The 20,724-nt window shown below is 37.9% G+C and overlaps 1 protein-coding gene across 1 annotated transcript in view; it reads right to left on the bottom strand.

Moving 5' to 3' along the window:
- HCFC2 (host cell factor C2) overlaps positions 1 to 20,724 on the bottom strand; it is a 42,844-nt gene that overhangs the window by 20,837 nt on the left and 1,283 nt on the right. The window contains exons 2-9 of the mRNA XM_006888553.1: positions 19,735 to 19,883; positions 18,117 to 18,277; positions 10,868 to 11,076; positions 9,095 to 9,179; positions 6,817 to 6,923; positions 6,533 to 6,721; positions 1,642 to 1,809; positions 612 to 664 (exon numbers count right to left, since the gene is read on the bottom strand). Of these exons, the coding sequence (XP_006888615.1) occupies positions 612 to 664; positions 1,642 to 1,809; positions 6,533 to 6,721; positions 6,817 to 6,923; positions 9,095 to 9,179; positions 10,868 to 11,076; positions 18,117 to 18,277; positions 19,735 to 19,883 (1,121 nt within the window). The remainder of the gene's footprint in view (positions 1 to 611; positions 665 to 1,641; positions 1,810 to 6,532; positions 6,722 to 6,816; positions 6,924 to 9,094; positions 9,180 to 10,867; positions 11,077 to 18,116; positions 18,278 to 19,734; positions 19,884 to 20,724) is intronic.

The raw sequence follows: 20,724 nt of genomic DNA, 5'->3' as shown, positions 1-20,724 counted from the left end.
CCACCCCAATGCCAGCCTCATTCTACAACAGTGGCACCATATAGCATTTGTCCCTTTGTGACTGAGATACCTCACTCAGCATAATGTCCATGCAGTGATTCCTTGCTCTATTCTGACTGGCCTCTGGAAACTCTATGAACGTGGAGAAACAAAAGTTATACAAGTGTTCAAGTCTTTCGTTCACAGGGTAGCTATGAGTCATCTATGACTCGATGGCACTTAACAACAACAACAACCCTTAGCTATTTAGTGTATGTACATGCATGTATGACATTTAGAAATGTCAAAATGTAAATCTGAAAATCAGCCTCTGATGCCATCAGTGCTATGTAAGTGCTATCTATATAAAATGAGGACAGGTTTCAATATCCATTTCTACTATGGTCCTAATGACGTGTGATGCTTTCTTCAAGAACACAGTTTCCTGGGAATCACACCAAAGATTCTGCCTCAAGTAGATCTGTGGAAGAATTTGGGCATCTGTGTGTTATTTTAATCTCTTAAGATTCTGATGAGAAGCCCTGTCCTAATGTGATAGTTTAAAAATCTGTAATAAAAATTGGGACTATAACAATAAATATTCATTTACCATCATAAATTTTTTAACTTACACTGTTGGGAACGATGCTATTACTGCCTTGTCTGTGAGGGTCCACCCTGACTCCTGTAAAAATGATATACACTATAAATTAGCTTCAATAAAATACAATTTAATCAAATATTTCAAAAGGTTATATATATTTTTAAAGTACATGTATTTCTACAGCTTGCTAAAAAATTGACTGAAATCCTTCTTATGACATATGAAACTATTTTTTGTTTTGCTTTCCAAGTGTCCTTAATGAAAAATACTTTTGGGGAAAAAAGCTGAAATTTTTTTATGAAAGCTACTTAACATGATCTCCTAATGTCAGGGAGTATGTCAAATTAAGAAGCTGTACCAAATCAACTGCAGAAAAAAAATTCCACTATGTGTTATGTGCTCTACTATATCATAATGATAAGATAGTCAAGTTCCAGAGTTAAAAATCTACTTATGTAATTTATCAGGAATATCAGAATATAAAATTTCTCAAATCAGACTAAATCATGGACTTTTCTGTAGTATGTTGTTTTTTAAAAAATTTATATTGGTGTGCATACAAAATTCATACTCATTGTGTTTCATTCATATATATTGTTTCGTACATTCATTAATTAACATAATATTTTATAAAATTAATCACCACTGATCTATGCCCACTATTACCCCATCTTTTCAGGTCTCCACCGGATCTTTCCTAAGTCCTTCATTCCCTCTCTCTACACAACAAACTCTCAACTCTGCCAGTGATTTCATTCTCTCCCTCTCCCCTCCTCTCTGGACTTCTGTACACATCTTCTAGTATTTCTTCTGTTTTAATAATGATCTTATGCAGTATTTGTCCTTATGAGGCTGAGTTAGTTCACTCAGCATAATGCTCTCTAGCCTCTCCAGAGTGTGTTATATAGTATTTTTAGAAATTGCTGCAAAGTTCCATTGTGTGAATGTACCACAATTTATCAATTCATTCGTTGATGTACATTTGGGCTGTTTCTGCAGTATGTTTTTTTAAAAGCCTATGAGTACACTACTTTCTTTAAGCATGAAAATTACCTTACCTTGCATATTTGGTGCTGCTGAGGAATCTGACGAAGCAGCTTGGTATGGCAAGTCTGTATTCAACTGCAAAAGGTAGCCCTCAACTGTAGGCACTTCATCCCACTTGACATGAAATGAGTTAGTAGTAGCCTTGATCAGTTGTACTTGTGACGGTGCTGGGGGTTTCTCTAAAGAACAATATCCACATTGTATAGTTAAGCTTTATATTTATCAATAGGCGGTCAATGTATAGTCTGTGGGGATGTGGAACTTTGAAAATATCAGCATGAATATTTCATCTGTTTACCAAGTAGGAGAAATGTCGGGTAGATAAATATATCTATGTTTATGAATAAAAGGAATCTGGAGTCCTGACTCGATGTCATTCTTTATAGAAGAAAATATATAAACAGGATAATCCAGTTATAAACTACGTGAGTTCTAAGATTAGCAAGCATTATTATTTAATCCCACAAAGTAGAAAGAAAAATTAAGTATTCTACAATTACAGCTACATTCTTTTACCTTCTGTACAGGTTCAAACTGTTATTTTATTATCTGATTTAAGATTTTGGCATATTTTAGAGATACTGCTAATGTAAGCAAAGATGACTTGAAAACATTTTTTTAAGAACAATTTCTCTAAAGTTGATTTTCTCTTCTCAAAACTTATCCTATAAATATAATGAATTACTTTATTTAGCACTGAATATTACCAATATGGAATACAAAATAGTTATAGAATCTTGGGGTTGGATGCAAAGATTTGCAATTATTTCTACAAAATCCTTGTCCTTTTTTTTTTGTTTCCAGAGTAGGAGACAGCAAATTACGGCCCATGAGTCAAATCCATGCCAAAGTTCATAAACAAAGTTGAACTAGGGATAACAACAAACAGACACTTCCCTGGATGTGCTCACTAAGTTGTGCCAAGAAATCTGGAGGACAGCTAGTTGGTCAACTGAAGAGATCAATATTTTTTTCCATTCTAAAGAAAGGTGACCTGACAAAGTGTGGAAATTCTAGAACAATATCATTAATATCACATGCAAGCAAGATTCTGCTGAAGATTATCCAAAAATGACTTGAGCAGCACATCAACAGAGAACTGCCACATGTGCAGGCTGGGTTTAGAAGAGGCCATGGTACTATTATAGCTAAAATTAGATGGATCTTGGCAGAAAGCAGAGAGTACAAGAGGAATGTCTATCTGTGTTTCACTGACTATGCAAAGGCTTTTGACTGTGGATCACAACAAGCTGTGGCTGATTCTGAGAAGTATGGGAATCCAAGAACATTTGACTGTGCTTATAGAAAATCTATACCTGGACCAAGAGGCAGTCATCAGAACAGAGCAAGGAGACACTGCATGGTTCAAAATTGGGAAGGGAGTCCACCAGGGATGTATTCTGTCTCCATACCTTTTCAATCTGTATGCAGAACAGATCATCCAGGACTCTGGGCTGTACGTAGAGGAATGTGGCATTGGATTGGTAGAAGATTCATAAACAACCTGTGTTATGCAGATGACACAACCTGGCTTGCTGAAACTGAGGAGGACCTGATACGCTTACTTCAGAAAGTCAAAGACTGCAACCTTCAATATGGATTGAAGCTCAACATCAAGAAAACAAAAATTCTCACCACTGGGCCAATTGGCAGCAACAGTATGGATGGTGAAGAAATTGAGATAGTTAACAGTTTTAGTTTGTTTGGCTCCACATTCAACACTCTTGGTACTAGCATGGAGAAAATCAAGAGACAAATTGCATTAGGAAAGTCAGCTGACAGGGCCCTCTCCAGAGTGCTGAAGAGCAACGAAGTCAGGCTGGGGACTAAGGTGCGCCTGATCTAGGCTATAGACTTCACAATTGTGTGCTATGCATCAGTGAGTTGGACAGTGACTAGGGATGACAGAAAGAGAATCAATGCCTTTGAGCTGTGGTGCCGGAGAAGTGCTGAATATACCATGGACTGCTAGGAGAACAAACAGGTTTGTCCTGTAGAGGGTGAAACCAGGCTGCTCCTAGAAGGTAAGGATGCTGAGGCTTCATCTGACATAGTTTGGGCATGTTTCAAGGAGGCACCAGTCCTTGGAGAGGGATAGAGCAGCAGAGGAAGACCCTTGATGAGATGGATCAATTCAGTGATTGGGGTAAAGGGGTAGGTAGGTGAGTCAGAGACAATGAGGCTGGCACAGGATAGAGCAGGATTTAGGGCTCTTGTACATAGGGTCACTATGAGTCACAAGTGACTTGATAGCACATAAGAACAACAACTGGAACATAGATATGCTACCTTACTGTGTTTTTTTGCATGCTGTCTATTGATGCTTTTAAGCTGCATTCTCCAGAGCTGAACAGAGACTGTACGGCCTGCAAAGTCTAAATTACTATCTGTCCCTTTATAGGAATAAAACAACAACAACAAATTTGATTACTCTGTTTCAAAGAATAATTAAGTCTCATTCCTTTGACTATTCCTATCAATTCCTCTGTGATCCTGTTCACTATCCAGCTTATTGATGTTTATTCAAGTTAGAAAACTCAGATCTGAACAGAAGCTGGTAATAAGACAAGTCCAGGAAACACACCACCTACACAACAGAAGTTACAGAAAAAAGATCAGAGAAAACAGATGGGTCCAAATGAAGGAAATAAAACAAGAAAACTACCCAGATCTGAAGTACTTGAGTTTTCAGACGGAAAAAGGCCCAATTAATACTCAACATAACAGACTTAAAACAGACATATAAGGCACTTCATCATGAAATTTAAGAACAGCAGGGACAGACAGAAAATCCTGAACACTTCAAGAGAGGGAAAAGGTCAGTTTCAAGAGAACAAAAATCTGAAATGGGTTGAATTACTCAATAAGAATACTGGAAGCTTGAACACAATAAAACTTCTCTTTTTTTAGTTGCATTGAGCCAGAACCCACTCATGTTGTTGTTGTTGTTAAGGGCTGTCGAGTCTTAGACAACTCATACAGAGCTAGTTTTTAAAGGGTGTAAGCCACACAACAGGAGACTGACTCCCTAATTCTCCCTCAGAGCAGCTGGTGGATTCCAATCAACCTTTGGGTTGGCAGCCCAGCTTCCTATTCATTATGCCACCAGAAGGATAATGATTTCCAATGGGACTTTCTAATTTCATCCAACCTATCAGGTAAATAGGAAAGGTAAGTGCATTTTCAAACAATGCAAAATGTCAAAATAAACGTACCCATCTCATCAAATGAAAATCCCACTAAATTACTGAAGCTCAAACCTTAGAAGTAATTATTTATGCTGCCCTTACCTGTTACACCCAATTCATCAATCAGTTCCGTCAACAAGAATTCCGAAATACATTCCGAATTTATCCTTTTCTCTCCTTCTCCAATACCATTCTCATATTCTATGCTATTGCTCTTAGTAAAAAAAGCTACCTAATTTGTCCTTCCTGTTTGTAGACTTACCCTTTCTGTAATACATTTCTACCCAACTGCCAGTGAACATGCCAAAACGTACATTGCATCATGCCACATCCCTCCTTTGAACTTATAAAGAACTTACCACTGTATCATAAATACAACTTAAACTCCATCATGACTCTCAAGGTTGTCATCTGTCTTGTGGTCACTCTCTAATCGCCATATCTTTGCTCTCTTCTTTCATTCCTTCGTTCATTCCCTCATTTCTGATCTATCCCCAGATATGCCAGGTAGACCTACCTCAGAGCCCTTGTATTTGCTGTTCACTCTACCAGCAGTCTTCTTTGTCCAGCTTTTACATAGGTAGTGCCTTCTCACTGTTTAGATCTCATGTCAAATACTATCTCATCACAGAGGCCTTATCTGATCACCTACACTGAAGTAGCCACTCTCCTCCATTCCCAGCAGCTCCTATTACTATCTTAGGGATCTGTCTTATCAGAAATAGGTACTGTTAAAAAAAACAAAACAAAACAGGTATTGTTGTTATATGCAGCCAAGTCACCCGACTCCTAAGGACTCTATGTTACTGTCTATCAGAAACTGGCATTAGTTTAATTTTTTTTTTTATTAGTACCTTTCATCCTCTCTTATATCCCTAGAACTGAAATTCTTTAGAAATTACAATATCATGAGTTTCATGCACCACTATATTTTTAACATTTAGGACAATTCTAGGGAGATCTGGTGACCTAGAGGATAAGGAGTTGTGCTGCCAACCCAAAGGCAGGCAGTTTGAATCCATTAGCTACTTTGCAAGAGAAAGACAGGCAAGTCCTCCTGTGTTAATTTACCGCTTCTGAAAAGCTATGGCGGGTCAGCTGTGATTTAGTTCCAAGTGGACAGCACACAACCACACAACAGGACAATTCCAGGTGTAGCTGTCACGCAACTAATTTAAATTCTATTTCATAAATATTGGTGTGCTAACACTTTCTTTAAAACCTTTTATTTTATAACAATGTATTCATACCTTGAAACTTTTGAAGAATATTCATAAATCCTGCAGAATATCTCTCAGTATGGCTTTGTCTGATGGTTAGGCTGTAGTTACAGATTTTTGGAAAGAATACCACAAAGGTGAAGTGTCTTCACATTGCATCATACTAGGGGTGAATACTACCTATCAACATGACTAGTGGTTTTAGCCCTACTCACGTTAAGGTGGTTTCCCAGGATTCTGCACTGTCAAGTAATTCTTTTTTCCCATTCTATAGTCTATCCTTTGGAAGTAAGTCACTAGATCAGTTCAACTCCAGGGAAAGAGAATCAAGTGCCATTTTGTGATGGGGGTGGGGATCAACTATACAAACTATTTCTCTCATTTATCTTTATGAGAAAGACAAGTGGGGACATTTACGTTAAATCTCAAAATATTGCCATTGCTTATTTCTTTACCTAAAAGACAAATTTCATTTGATAAATATTCTTACCTACCAGTATCAAGATACCAAAGGTCCTTGCAGCAAACTTGACTGTTCAATGCTTTTTTGTAGCCATCTCTTCCACTCCAAAAATACAATCGAGTGCCGATGGCAACAGCACAGTGTCCAGCTCTCGGTCTTGGTCTGGCATTTTTCTTATCCTCCTGAGAATCTGACACCAAAGTGGTCCACTCTGCTGTATCTAAAAACAGAAAAGTATCCATAATTAACTTGTTATTCTTAAACAACAAAATGACAAAAGCCGTTTTGTTAAGAAATAATTCTTAAAAGACTCACCTAGATTTAGGTAAGAGAAGGAACTAGTACATCGCCACTCACAATCATGAGGGGAAGCCTCAATATTTTCCCCTTTATGTGGAATCCATCCACCAAAAATATACATCCTGAAAAAGGATCAAAAAAGAAATGTTAATAAAGAAAGTAGTTGTTTAAAAGAGACCTATTTTTACTTTCTGGGCATGAAATTTTAACAAGAATGGACCTAAATTGTTTATTTGTTGACACAAATATTCACTCATCTATCACTGTCACAGGAAGGGGATTAAGATTATGAAGAGCATAATAACTGCCTTTAAGAGGTCACAATTTTATTAAGTGCCATAATATCATAGTTACTTCTCTGTGGAAATGTATCTAAGGTGGATAATATTTTTATTATAGTACATTTGAAAATTAACAGTATCAATAATACACTAATGGTATCATAAAGATGCCCAAATGATCTGTGACAACCAAAGTCAAATTAAGAATGATATGCATATATAAAAGAAGATTAAGTTTCATGTAACTCTGATCTGGTACCATTCAACAATTTTAAACTATGTTTCTCAGGGTCATAGGGGTTCCTGAAACATGCTTACCGGCTACTGAAGGAAAATGACTCAACAGGCAAGGCAGGGGGAGGGAGGGTTATGTGACTTCCTGCCAATCAGAGAAGCTCTAAAGTTTTTTGTTGTATACATTGGGATTCCAATGGAAAAATGCCCTGCATAAATGGGTTGTGCACTACAGAATGCTCAAGTTTAAAGAGCCATTTTGAGACTATTTTAAAAAAAGAACAAATGAGGTTCTAAATTACAGTAGTATTTTTTTAAATCTTATTTTAAAGGTTAAATTTCAATACTATAGTTGCTGTTGTGTATCACTGAGTCAATATAGACTCATAACTGACTGTCCAGTGGGTCTTCAGAGGCAATAAATCACACAAGAGATGAATGCCCATCTTTCTCCCACCAAGTAGCCGGTTGATTCAAACTGCTTTCCTTTGTGTTGGTTGTACAACTTCTTACCAGTAGGCCAACAGAGCTCCTTAAATTCTGTATTAGTAAATACTAACTAGATTCCACTTAATTATTACTCCTAATCCCAACTCAGTGCATAAATAATACAATTTGTTGATGGTTGTAATACATAACCTTATAGGGTGTTCTCTGTGCACTAAGGCGCTCTGGTGGCATAATGCATGCCATGTTGTTGTGCCACTACTAACCAACAGGTCATCAGTTCAAAACCACCAGCTTCTCCACAGAAGAAAGATGGGTAGCTTCTTCTCACAAAGATTTACCACTCTGGAAGCCCAATGGAGGGTCACTAAGAGCTGGAATCAGCTCACCAGAAGTGGACAATGCTCTATGTACCAGGCATTATTCTAAGTATTGTGAGGTATTCATGCATTTAATTCGCATGGAAACCTTGTGATGAAGATTCTATTAATCACATTTTACACCAGAAGAAATTGAAGTGCCGATTATGCTTCCTTGCCTGAGATTACATAGGCCAAGCATAGAGCTGAGTTGCAGAGTCTATAGTCTGACTTGTTGTATACCACTGAGTCAGAATCCGTCCATAGTTGACCCTCCAGTGGGTTCTCAGAGGCAGTAAATTGCTTGGGAAGATACTGCTCATCTTTCTCCAAAGGAGCAAGGATCCTGTGGATTTTAACCTCAGACCTTTGGGTTGGCAACAAAGGTCCTTACTATTAGGAACACGAGAACTCCCTAGAAGTTTTTATTATCATCTAAAGAACAAACCAGGGAGCTCCAGTGGCCTAGTGGCAAGAAGCTGCACTGCAAACCCAGGGATGTGGGGTTCAAACCCACCAAATCCCCTGCTGGAGCAGGAGGGGCAATCTCCTCCAGTACCAGTAGGATCTGATTTGACAGTACACACACACACACACACACACACACACACACACAAAAATAATAAAGAATAAACCAGAGTATGTGTTGAGTATAAATCAAGTACAACCAAAAACATGTAAAAGGAGACGGAGGATTGGGTGCATCAAGATTGTTGATGGAAGACAGATCAGTTAGACAACATGCTATCTTATGCAATGTCTAATCTATGCAAGCTTTATGAAGAATGTAAATAAGTATAAGAAACAGGACAATAAAATGGCACATTCAGTATTTTAGTTTCTGTTGAAACATTACTTTAGCTTCAGAAAGCAAAACCATTGTTAAAGTCAGTCACCTATTTCTAAGAAACTAGTAATGCCATTTTTCTTTGTATGTATCTTTTTTTTAAGATTATATAGAAAAAATCATACTTGTTTCCTATAACATTGGCTGTGTGGAGGCTTCGTGGAAGTGGCACTGTTCCTTTAGTTTCTGGTTTTGACCATGACATAGTTTCTGAAAATGAAAATAAATAAATATATTAGCAACTTGACCTAATAACAGCAAACAGCATCAACTTAAAGGAAAGAAAAGAAGAGCTATGAAAATGAAGCAAAAATGTTTCAAGACAGTTATTTGGATTTCATCTTACAATTAACATTTCTAGCTGATTTAAGTTGCCAATCATAGAACTCCATTTACACTTGAACATTAATATGTATAATGAAGATAGTTGAAAACACCAAAGAATTTAAATTTTTTGTTGTTTCTTTTTTAGGGGGTAAAAGTTTACAAAGCAAATTAGTTTTTCATTCAACCACAGTATGTTTTTTAACATTTATCATAATACCTGAATGAAATGCAATGATATCACACTTTCCCTGTAATTCTTATTTCCATTAATCCTGCTATCCTACCCCTTATGTCTTCTAGGATTTATCCTTGGACAAATATCGTTCTTTCTTTTTAAACTTGAATGAAACTTTATAAATCATAGTGATTTTTCATTCATAGATATTTTGCTTTATACCATTAATTGTCATTTATTAATTATATATAATGTCCAATCAATCTCTTTTTGATATTTTCAAAATTACTTCCCTCTCACCACCCCCAACGCTCAGTGGAAAGCAGGAATTTAACATTTTTTAAAAAGTGTACTATGTGTAGAAAGCAGTAAGTGGCACCCTCCAATCATTCCTTCCTGGCATCCCAGAGATAGCTACTCAGGGTTTCTTCAATGACCAGCATTATAACATTACTAGTATCTAGTGGGTAAGGAGTTGCGCTGCCAACTCAAAGGCATGCAGTTCAAATCTACCAGCTGCTCCAAGGGAGAGAGATAGGAAATCTCCTCCTGGGTGATTTACAGACTCTGAAAACTCACTGGAGGGTCAGCTACAAGGTCAGTTCTGGTGGGATGGCAAATGAGGACACTACAGTGCTACACATGATGGCAAACAACACTGTAACTACTACACTCTGTATAAGTAGGGTGGGCATATAAATTATCATCCCCAACTGGTAAACGTTCCACAATGAAAACAGGCATTATTATTATTATTTGTGTATTTGTGTGTGTGTGTGTGTGTGTGTGTGTACACGTACCATTGAATCAGATCCAAATGATAAAGGAGGAAATTACCCTTCCTTCTCCACGGAGCTTCTGGTGGATTAGAACTGCCTGCCACTAGGCCACCAGAGCTCCCCTGAAAATAGGCATTCTTGATAAACAGGACAATAAGCATAAACAACGACCATTCTAGCAAACCAAGATATACAGTCCTAGGCAGAGGGAACAACAGGAGAGTTACTACCATTAATCTAACATCAGTTTGTTCAACCTGATTGATCCAGCCATTTACTTCACACCACAGCTGTCCCTGAGGCTACATGTGCTGGCTATAAAGTGAGTACAATTCATTAAATGCAATATTATTCAAAACATTTTAAATTCACCTTTATTAGTCATAACTCTGGATGGCATAAATAGTTAAACACTTGACTACTAGGCAAAAAGGCTGGGGATCTGAATTCATCTACAGGCTCCTTGGAAGATAGGTCTGGAAATCTGCTTACCAACATATCCCAGCCTTAAGAAATTTCATGAACAGTTCCCTCTGCACACAGGAGGTCACCATCAGTCAGAACCAACTAAACAGCCATGCTGAGTAACTCCTGAGTCTGAATCAAGTGAAGCTTACCTAACTCAAGTTGCCATAGGTCATCCAGGCGAGCACCACACATCCCTCCGAAAACAAACATCTTAGGACTTCCAGAATCTTTTTTGCAATATATAACAGCCGTGTGGGATTCTCTTGGAGAAGGCACAATCCCTTTGGTCACTGGAATGCTCCAACCCACGACACCAGATCCATGCTGAAGTTCCAATTCATAGAAATCATTTAGATATCTAGAAAATGATAGAAGAAGTGAAACATTATAATAAACATGCCTTTGATTAGCTTTGAGGATTTTTTTTCCCGTTTACAAAAACTATACATACGTTAGGTAAAGTTTGCACATAGTATCAAAACAGGTACTGGGAGAACAAAAAAGCCACACTGGACTCATTCAACACATATTTATCAGACTCTGCTGTGTACTGGGCACTTTAAGTACTGGGAACCAGCAGTGAACAAAAAAGATAAACATTCCATTATTGTTTAATCAATAGCACTCTTTATCCCTGAAAACTGAGGTTGTTTTAAAACACAGGGCCAAAATGTTCAGACACTCTTCCCAGCAGAAGGTGGTGTCTATGCTCCCACCTCTCTTTTACTCTAGGCAGGCTTATGATTCCTTTAATTAATAAGTATGGTGAAATGGTAACTCTTAACCTAGGTCACCGGCTGACAGAGATTGACTTGAATATTTGATCTGAGTCTACAGAGCCACCACCATGTAAGAAGTCTAACTGCCACAAGTCCTTCATTCAGGAGAGGCCTCATTTGGGCATATTAGGGTGAGAGTGATGATGTTCGGCGCCATCAAGTCGACAGTGGCCCAATGAAACCTGCCCTACCCTGCACCATTCTCATGATTTCTGATGTGCACTGTCAGTCACTGTGTCAATTCCTCTCACTGAGCAATAGTCCCAGTTAAAGTTCGTCCTTCAACCATCTCTCCCAAGGCACTAGACATGGGAGCGACTAATAAAGCTTTCCAAGGTGTGTCCTATCTGAATTCTTCATCTACAAAACACATACATATAATAAAATGTTGTTGTTTTCCACCATTAGGCCTTGGGATAGTTTTTTACAAGAGACGGGATAACTAGAACAACCATTACTGACAATGTTTTGGTAAGTGTCCTTTTATACCTGTCTATGAACATTGATCCCTTTAAGCTGTAATGCTGAGAAAAAAATACTGATATTAAAGTTATTTAACCCATGTGACATGGGCTTAACCTGATCAGAATGGACACCAGTATGCTATAGCAGTATAGACAAACTAGATGATTTTTAGTACTGCATAACATGCACAGAGATTGGGAGGGTGCAGCAGGATCAGGCAGGCTCTCTGTGTTGGACATCTCTGTGAGTCAGTGCCAACTGGACAGCACCTAACAATACAAGCACTTTTCTACACCAAAACTTACTGTAAAGATACAGTTAGCAAGACAGTATGGTGTTGGCATAAGGAAAAACACACAGATGAATGGAATGAAATTGAGAGTCCAGAAATTAACTCTCAACTGATTTTTCACAAAGATCCCATAGAAATTCAATAGGGAAAGGACAGTCTTTTCAGTAAATGCTCAAATTCCAGATTATCCACATAAAAAAGGTTACTTTAGACCCTTATTCTACCCCATAAATAAACCTGAATTCAAAATGAGTCCTAATTTTTAGGTGGAAATGTTTATAACCATGTGTCAGGCAAAGAATCCTTATATATGACACTGAAAGCATGATCTATAAAAGAAAAAATTTCTAAACTAATCATCATCAAAATTGAAACTCTAATACTTCAAAAGACACCATTAATACCAGGCTCCTAGGAGAGGTAGGAGGAGTTATTCCTTGATAAGTACAGAGTTTCTGTTAAGGATTTTGAAAAGAAACAATGGTGATAACTGCACATATACATAAACATCATCATCACCACCACTATCATTACGAAAAGACAGATGAGGGAAAAATATTTGCAAATTACAGTCCTGATTTTAAAAAAATAACAAAATTGTATCCAGAGAAGGATGGACAATCTTCTCCTGTGCAGCTTACAGCCTCTGAAAACCTGCTGAAGGATCAGCTATGTGTCGGTTTTGACTCAATGGCACACAACAACATCCAGAATATATAAAGAATTCTTATAATTAAAACATAAAACACTCTAATCACAAACTTTACAAAGGTCTTGAATAAACACTTCACCAAAGAAAACATACAGAATGGTGAATAAGCACATGAAAACAACGTTCAACATCCTTAATCCCTAGGAAAATTAAAACCACAATGAGATACACTTCACACCTCTTTCTTCTTGTTATGTATGTGCCACTGAGTCAACTGTGACTCAAAGCGACCACAAGAACAGCAGATCTCAACCTTGGCCTATCCCGTGCCATCTCCACCAGCTCCAGCACACTGATACAGTCACCGTCTCAATCTATCTTGTAGTACTCTCTCCTAACAATGTTCCTCCACCTTTTCGAGTATGATATTCTTCTCCTTAATAACAACATGCCCAAAGTATGTGAAAGGAAGCTTTACTATGCCTGCCTCCAAGAAGCACACTGGTTTAACTTTTTCCAAGACAAATCTGTTTGTTTTTTTGACAGTTCATGAGATATTGAGTGTTTTCTCTAACACTGCAACATAAAGGCATCACTTCTTCTGTCATCCTTAGCCTCTGTCCAATTTTCAGATGCACAGCAAGCATCTGAGAAGACCATGGCCTGAATCAGGTGCACCTTAGTCTTTAAACTGATAACATTACTCTTTAGTACTCTGGAGAGGTCCCTGACAGATATTCCCAATGCAACTTGTCTTTCTGTTTCTTGACTGCTAGTACCAAGTGTGTGTTTTGACTGTGGACTCAAGTAAAATTAAATAAATGACAATCTCACTCTCTTCTCCATCTATCATGATGTTGCCTATCAGTCTTGTGGGCACACCTTTCTTGATTTTATAACATACAGTGTTACTTACTTTGTTCGCACAACAGCCCAGGTATAGATTTTGCATAAACACAATCACCTGTGCTGGGATTCCCATTCTTCTTAATGTTAGCCATAATTTGAATTTGTTGTGATCCAAATGCCTTTGCATAGTCAATAAAACACAGTTAAACATACTTCTGCTATTCTCTGCTTTCTGCCAACATCCATTTGACATCCACAATGAGTGTAGAGTGCCCAAACCTCTTCCAAATCTAGACTGAATCTTGGGCAGTTCTCAGTCAATGCTCTGTTCTAGCCATTTTAGAATAATCTTCAGGAAGATTTTGCTTAAATGTGATGGTGGTTTTTGTTTTGTTTTATTCTTCAGCTAAGAGATCAACAACCTGTGTTATGCAGATAACACGACCTTGTTTGCAGAAACTGAGGAGGACCTGCCTGAAGCACTTGATGCAGAAGGTCAAGGGCTGCAGCCTTCAACATGGATTGAAGCTCAACATCAAGAAAACAAAGATTCTCACCACTGGGTTGATGAATAGCATCGTGACAGACAATGAAGAGACTGAGATTGCTAAAGCTTTGGTTTGTGTGGCAAGGCCTTATTCCTCAAAGAGGTGCCTTTGCTTTTAACACTTTAAAGAGGACTTTTGAAGCAGATTTGCTCAGGTCAACATATTGCTTGATTTCTTGACTTCTGCTTCCATAGGTGCTGATGATGAAGACATAGTACAGTTAAAACCTTGACAATGTCAATCTTATCTCAATTTATGATGTTGCTTATTGGCTCCATGGTGAAAATTTTTGTTTTAAATGGAGGCATAATCCATACTGAAATCTTTAGTCTTTGTGCTTCAAATTAGTTAATGCTTCAAACCCTCTTTATGTCCAACAAGAAAATTTGTGTCAAGTGCATACTGCAGATTGTTAAATGAGTCATTCTCTAATCCTGATGCTGTACTCTCCAGCTTTCTTGAGTCTTTGTCTGCATATAAACCAAGAACAATGAAAGGATACAACTCTGATGCATCCCTTTACGGATTCTAAACCACACATAATCCCCTCATTCTGGGTGAAAGGCTGCCCCGTGGTCTACAAATATGTTCTTCACGAGTGCAAGCAGATAATCTGAAATTCATATTCATAATGTTCTCCACAATTTGTTGTTGTGATCAATACAGTCAAACATCCTTGAACAGTAAAAAAAAAAAACACCCACAAATAAAATCTTTCTTATATTTTCTGTTTTCAGCAAAGATCCATCTGACATCAGCAATGATACCTCATTCCATATTCTCTTCAGAATCTTGCTAAATTCTGGCAGTTCTATTTCTACGTAATGCTGTACTCATTTCTTAATTATCTTCAGAAAAATTTTACTTGCATGTGATAGTAACAATACTGTTTTGTCATTACCACATTTTTTGCTGGATCATCTTTCTTGATGGCTCTGAACAACAAATACCGTCTTTCTTTCCATTGTTGTTGTTATGTGCTGTTGAGTTACCTGTGACTCATAGCGACCTTATGTACAGCAACTCTGAAGCTTGCCCTGTCTGAGCCTATGTCACTGATTCCGACATACCTCATCCTTTTGTCCCAGTCACTGTATCAATCCACCTCATCTGAGGTCTTCCTCTCCTGCGCTGTCCCTCCATCCTTCCGAGCATGGTGTCCTTCTTTAAGGACTGGTCACTCCTGGTTATGTGAGTAACCAAAAAAAGTATGTGAGATGGAGTTTTAAAATCCTAGCCTCCAAGGAGAAACTTGGTTTCACCCTCTCCAAGACAGACCTATTTGTTTTCTTGGTGGTCCATGGTATATGAAATACTTTTCTCCAGCAACAAAACTCAAAGGCATTGATTCTTCTTCCGTCATCCTTAGTCACTGTCCAGCTCTCTGATGCATAGAAAGTAACTGCAAAGACCAAGGCCTGGATCAGGTGCACCTTAGTCTCTAGATGTAACAAATCTAATTCCTCTGTATTCCAGCCAGGCAGGATCATGTATACAGTCACCACTTGTGTGGCTGGAAAAAGTATGTACAATGAACAAGTTGTTTGTCTTGCAAAATTCTATCATACAATTTCCAGTTCTGTTTCTATCACTAAGGCCATATTTTCCAACTACTGATCCCCTTCTTTCTTATTTTAATTTCTGCATTCCATTGACCAGTAATTATCATTGCGTCCTGACTGCATTTTTACTCATTTTCAGACTAGAAAAAGTGGTAAAAAGTCCCATTTCTTCATCTTTGGCGTGAATACTAGGCACATAAAGGTGAAATAAGTCATATTACTTGGCCTTCCTATTAGTTATATGGGTATTATCCTGTCACTAATCACATTGTACTATATTCCTCTTCATCATTGTCGGCACAGTAAAGCATATCATCGTCCATATCAAAATGACTAATAGCAGCCCATTACAGCTCCCTGGGATATGTATTTTTATGCATTCCATTAATTTTTAATAACTTCCCATTTTCCTAGATTCATACTTAGTACATACATTCCAGGTTTCCATTTAAATGGATGTTTGTGGCCATTTCTTCTCATTCTGAGTTGTGCCAAATCAATAAACAAAGGTCCAGAAGCTTTAGACCAACCACCTCATTAAGAACAACTGTACTTTCAGCAGCAGCTCTTCCACAGATATATTTTAAGTGTCTTCCAACTTAAGCTCACCTCTACCACAATGTCAAACAATGTTTACTGCTATTCAATAGGTTTTCACTGGACAATATTTTGGCAGTAGACCACCAGGTCCTTCTTTCTAGTCTATCTTAATCTGAAAGGTTTACTAAAACCTTTCCACCATGAGTGGCCTTGTTAGTATTTGAAATACTGGTGGCATAGCTTCCAGGTTCAAAGCAATGCTCAAGGCCCAATCACAGAACCTGTACTTTCCCAGCATGTCTTTTCCAAGGGCTGGCTCCTCCTGGCAACATGCCCAAAATATGAGACCAAATTCCCTTCCTTGCCTCTAAGAAGTACCCTGGTTGCACTTCCTCCAAGACAGATTTGTTTGTTTTTTTAGCAGTCCCTATGTTACTGAATATGTTCTCCAACACCACAACTCAAAGACATCAATTCCTCTCTGGTCTACCTCATTCACTGTTCAACTCTCAGATGCACAGGAAGCAAATTAAAACCATGTAGGAAATACTGAACAGCTCAAAATCAGAAAAAGTGTGCATCATGGTTGTATCCTATCACCGTACTTATTCAAACTGGAGGCTAAGCAAATCACTTCAGAAACTGGACTATATGAAGAAGAATGTGGCATCACGGTTGAAGACAGACTCAGTAAAAACATGCATTCTACAGATGACATAACTTCCACTTTAAAGTGATAAAAAAACAGATTACTGAGTTTAGATCACTTGCTCTAAAGAATACACATGGTAAACAGTGATGCTATCATCTGAAAACAGTGTTTCAGACTCTAAATCTCCAAATCCTGAGTGTCATAATTTCCAATAGTGCCCAATTTCTAATAGGTAAAAATATGATTTGGGGTGAGGGGTTGGGGGAGGCAGTGACTGTTTGGGAGAAAGAGAGGTATTATTTTTTTCTAAAGTATTTACTAGTGTGAGCCACTTTATGATCTAGCTAAATTAGATGTTGCTATGTTAGCAAGTATATTTACGTCAATATGTTGTTACAAGTGGTTCCATTATTATGAACACACTAGATTATTTCTGATTAGAAAGTATAGTTTTGTTGGGTTTTTTTGCTTGTTTTCTTATTCATTGTTGCATACATTCCCCGCCCCCCCCGACCCCTGGCACCCTCTCCTCCCACAGCCCCCTCCACAATGCACCCCTTGTTCCAGATTATTCTCATACATACAATACATAATCATGTATTTCTTTCGGACAGTCCTTCCTCTCATCTGTTCTAATGCAGTGTTCATTATCTATGCACTCTTTCTCCAATCTCTCCCCAACCCCCGCCATGTCTGTCCTATTTTATAATAGCTGTGTTACGCAGTATTTGTCCTTCTGTGACTAAGATAGTTCACTTGGCATAATGTCCTCAAAATTCCTCCATGTTGTGTAATATTTTACTATTTCACTATTTTCCAATGCTGCATAGTATTCCATAGAGTGAATGTACCATAGTTTTTCCATCCATTCATTTGCTGATGGGCACTTGTGTTGCCTCCATTTCTTTGCTATTGTGAATGATGCAACAATAAACATGCGTATGCAAACATTTTGAATTGTGAAGTCCATGATTCATCTCTTAATAGTTAGCAATAGAAGAAATCAAATGTTCCTAATTTAATTCATAAAATAAGCATTTGGAATGTGAAAGAGCCTACCTGGGAACATTATTGTTTGAATCTTCACTTTCATTTGCCAGGCCACCAAACAAATAGCATTTGTTACCATACAAAGAAAAGCTGTGTCCAAGACGAGGACAAGGTGGTAATCCAGAAGATGGAGGCTGGGGTCTCACTTTCTTCCATAACCAACGACTTGCCTGGGGAAAAAAAGAATATACAACCACAAAGACAAAATTAGGAATGTATTTCTACACCACCAGCTGGATGGGCCCATTGTGTCTCCACGTCCATAAGTCTACATAGAAACAAATGGTCACATCATTCTCATGAAAAGGAGTTAGTGGGTTTGAACTAATAACATTTCATTTAGGAGCCTAGCACTTCACTACTGTACCACCTCCTCAACATCAGACTAATACATTTTAATTCAAATCCAGTCAGAATGCTCTACCACACTATTTGGGGGACAAGTGACATGCAAGCAACTAATTTTAAAATTAAAATAAACATTCAATAGAAATGGCACATTTCTATTCATAAAAATATTTCTCATATCTTTTATCTACAGATTTCCACAACTGATAAGCTTATAATAATAAACATTAAGAGTTCAAAATAAAATAAAATAAAGAGTTCCAAAGCATTTTGTAAATGAAAATTTTTTTCAAAAGCTGTAATATATATAAATCCACTATCATATACTCAAATTACCACAGCAATATCACAAAGCAAAGGAGAACTGCTTTGTAGGATTTCCAAGGCTGCTAATCTTCATGGAAAACAGAAGACCTTAATGTCCTCCCATGGTGTGGCTAGCGTGGGTTTGAACTATCAACCTTTTGGTTAGCAGCATAATCCACTATACCACAATAGCTTTAAATAAATGTCATTTATGCATTGCATTTTCTGAAATTAGAAAACTCATAAATGAGATGTTTTACCTTTAAACAAACATAAGACCCACTTAAACTAAAATAGCAAAGCATATTTTCTAGTCACTGACATTTTCTTTATTTGAAACTATTTTTAAAATAAGTTTTGTAAAGAGCCTATATGTTTATGACCCAGACAAGTATGTTAATGACCAGAATACACGAAGCTAGGGCTGTCAGAGAGACTGGCTTAACGAGAGAGTCAAACTTAGAAAGGATATATTAATCTATAACCCCCTTTAAAATACATATTACAGAGAGAAAAAGAAGAGTGATTACTGGTAGGAGAGTAATAAGGCAGAGGAGTCCAAAGTCTGCTCTGGGATCATCAGCACCGGCTAGTGATTTGTTAGAAGTGCAAATGCACTCAGGCTTCCACCACACAGATTTTAAGTCAGAAACACCAGGAACAAAGACCAGCAATCTGTTCCACTATTCTTCCAGCAGCTTCTCTGGCTATAGTTAGGAACTACTACACTAAGATAAAAAAATCAAAATAGAACCTGATATTAAAGAACAAATGCTTTCATGTTATAAATGTAACTCTGGGTATTGAAAACACTTACATTAGAAACTTTCTGGCTTTTCCATGAAGTGGAAACATCTTCTGTGAAGCTATCAAATTGAAACTCACACTAGTTTAAATATGTTAATGAAACAAGTTGTAACCTTTTGTAGCATTAAAACTTCAAGCTGAGACAATACATTCAGAATACACTTACTTGTAACTCATATAACTCACTGCTGTATCTTCCATATTCAACCATGCCCCCAAATACCAGTATTCTGGTTCCATCACAGACAAATCCATGGGCAGCGCAGCCTGGAGGGATGTCTCCTCTAACAGCTGGTAGGAACCACTGATTTGTAACTGGTTATGAAAACAAAATTAAAACCAATTTTAATAAATAACACCTACCACACACTATGTATTATGTACTTTACATGTATCAGTGGTTCTCAAATGAAAATGCATTTGTTCCCTAGAGGTCATATAGTATGTCTGGAGACCTTTCTGGTTGTGACAATATAGAGAAATGACTACTGGCATCCAGCTAACAGAAGGTAAGTATGCTGCTAAGTATTTCACAAAGCACAGGCCAACTCCCCACAACAAAGAACTACTGGGGCTAAAATGTCAATTAGATTGATGCTGAGAATATTGATGGCAACTATTCCTTAGAAAAATCCTGCTTGGGGCGGGGAGGATGTGGTTAAGTAATTTTCCTTTTACAATAAATATTTCTGAGGCTTAGAAAAGTTTAATAACTTCAGTCCTGATCCTGGGCACCTAGCAGGGTAAGGTTCAGAACAGGTCTTAAGCCAGGCTTTCTACACTCGGTCAACCTATCAAATTGCTTTTGAATTTACATGATGGGGGGCGAAGGAGGAGAGAGCAGAAAACAAAAATTTTCCAACTCCACCGTTTTGTTCCCCTTCAGATGATCATGAGGGTTCAATTAGGGGGCTCTGGTGGCACAGGCCATAAGGAGTTGCAATGATGACCCAAAGGGGTTGCCCCTCTCTGCCAGTTTGACTCCATCAGAGGCTTCTATTTACACCCTCATTTATGGTCTCAGACAAGCCACCCAGGGTCAGCTATGAATCCAGTCGGTTCCAACTTAAATAGCTTCTGATTACATAGCCCTTAGGGAGTTGTGCTGTTAACCCAAAGGCCACGTCTCTGGAGATTCAAATTCACCAGCAGCTCC

Source organism: Elephantulus edwardii, unplaced genomic scaffold (genome assembly GCF_000299155.1).
Source record: "Elephantulus edwardii isolate Elephantulus edwardi_28Jun2011 unplaced genomic scaffold, EleEdw1.0 scaffold00068, whole genome shotgun sequence".
Lineage (NCBI taxonomy): Eukaryota > Metazoa > Chordata > Mammalia > Macroscelidea > Macroscelididae > Elephantulus > Elephantulus edwardii.
The sequence above is the reverse complement of the archived record's forward strand: the minus strand, read 5'-3'. Positions and strand labels throughout refer to the sequence as shown.